The sequence below is a fragment of the Galeopterus variegatus genome, unplaced genomic scaffold (genome assembly GCF_000696425.1).
Source record: "Galeopterus variegatus unplaced genomic scaffold, G_variegatus-3.0.2 Scaffold9605, whole genome shotgun sequence".
Lineage (NCBI taxonomy): Eukaryota > Metazoa > Chordata > Mammalia > Dermoptera > Cynocephalidae > Galeopterus > Galeopterus variegatus.
The window spans coordinates 1,789-3,303 of record NW_007735716.1 but is presented as its reverse complement, the minus strand read 5'-3'; the positions used below and the strand labels follow the sequence as shown (position 1 = coordinate 3,303).

Here is a 1,515-nt window from a genome sequence, read left to right as displayed (position 1 = left end):
TTAGAATATCCAATACACTTGCCTGCCGAGTCAAACTCCCTGTTCCAAGAAAAACCTCAAGATGCCTCAGCAGCAAAGTAAATTGTCATTATCTGTCAATCCTTTCTCTCTTTTTCCACAGTCTAGAGTCCATGAATAAGTCAGGGGTATCTACGGTTACGCAGTTTATCTTGTTGGGCTTCCCTGGTCCCTGGAAAATTCAGATCATGCTTTTCTCAGTGATTTTGTTGGTCTACATCTTGACTGTGACTGGGAATGTGGCCATCATCTGTGCAGTGAGTTGGGATCACCGACTCCATACCCCTATGTACATACTCCTGGCCAACTTCTCCTTCCTAGAGATCTGGTATGTGACCTGCACAGTTCCCAACATACTGGACAACTTTCTTTCCAAAACTAAGACCATATCCTTCTTTGGCTGCTTTACTCAGTTCTACTTCTTCTTTTCCCTGGGCACAACGGAATGTTTCTTCCTCTGTGTCGTGGCTTATGATCGGTACCTAGCCATCTGCCACCCACTGCACTATCCTTCCATCATGACAGGTCAGTTCTGTGGCATTTTGGTATCTGTTTGTTGGCTCATTGGTTTCCTTGGATATTCAATTCCCATTTTCCTTATGTCTCAACTACCCTTCTGTGGTCCCAACATCATTGATCACTTTCTATGTGATGTCGACCCACTTATGTCATTGTCCTGTGCTCCCACACACATCATAGAACATGTATTCTATTCTGTGAGCTCTCTTATCATCATTCTCACCATTTTGTACATCCTTGGGTCCTATACCCTGGTGCTCAGAACTGTGCTTCAGGTGTCTTCTTCAGCTGGACGGCAAAAGGCCTTCTCTACCTGTGGATCCCACTTGGTTGTGGTGTCTCTGTTCTATGGAACCATAATGGTGATGTATGTGAGTCCCACATCTGTCAACTCAGTTGCTATGCATAAAATCATCACACTGATATATTCTGTGGTAACGCCAGTCTTAAACCCCTTTATTTATAGCCTGCGCAATAAGGACATGAAATATGCCCTCCATCATGTCTTTCGTGGAATGCAAACTATCCAAAGTTTGTGAACAGTTTTGAATAACCCAATATTTGTATCTCTCTTTCTGCAAGTAGAAAAATAATCCTCTTCTTTCAATACAAACTGACTTGACTTTATTCATAGCTATCACAGTTCTTTTGTGCAAAGCAAAACTCATCATGTATCTAACCATATTTTGATGAGCTTCTAGTTTCAGAAATGTGTTTCATGGGAAGGTATTGGCTCCCAATGCATGGTAAAAATAACTTTTAAAAATCTTAGTATCTACTTCCAGGGAGGTATGGGCTTTTTCAGTGTGCAATCTCTGTCCACACAACATTGTTAGGAGGTATGGTCAAATTGATTATTTGCTCATGTGATTGTCTATCACTTCTTTAAAAAGATACATAACAATATACCTGCTGTCCTGGATTTCTGGCAACACATCATTATTAAATACACTAAGAGACTGTGAATCCAGTTTCACA

The 1,515-nt window shown here is 41.1% G+C and overlaps 1 protein-coding gene across 1 annotated transcript; it reads left to right on the top strand.

Moving 5' to 3' along the window:
- The first annotated feature begins 131 nt into the window (after nt 1-131).
- On the top strand, nt 132-1,076 carry LOC103609426 (olfactory receptor 11H7). The gene has a single exon (XM_008593751.1). The coding sequence runs from the start codon at nt 132-134 to the stop codon at nt 1,074-1,076; it is 945 nt and encodes a 314-aa protein (XP_008591973.1).
- The last annotated feature ends 439 nt before the right edge of the window (nt 1,077-1,515 follow it).

What these genes read in the sequence shown, in the direction of transcription:
- LOC103609426 (XM_008593751.1), top strand. Translation starts at nt 132, where the DNA reads ATGAATAAGTCAGGGGTATCTACGGTTACGCAGTTTATCTTGTTGGGC.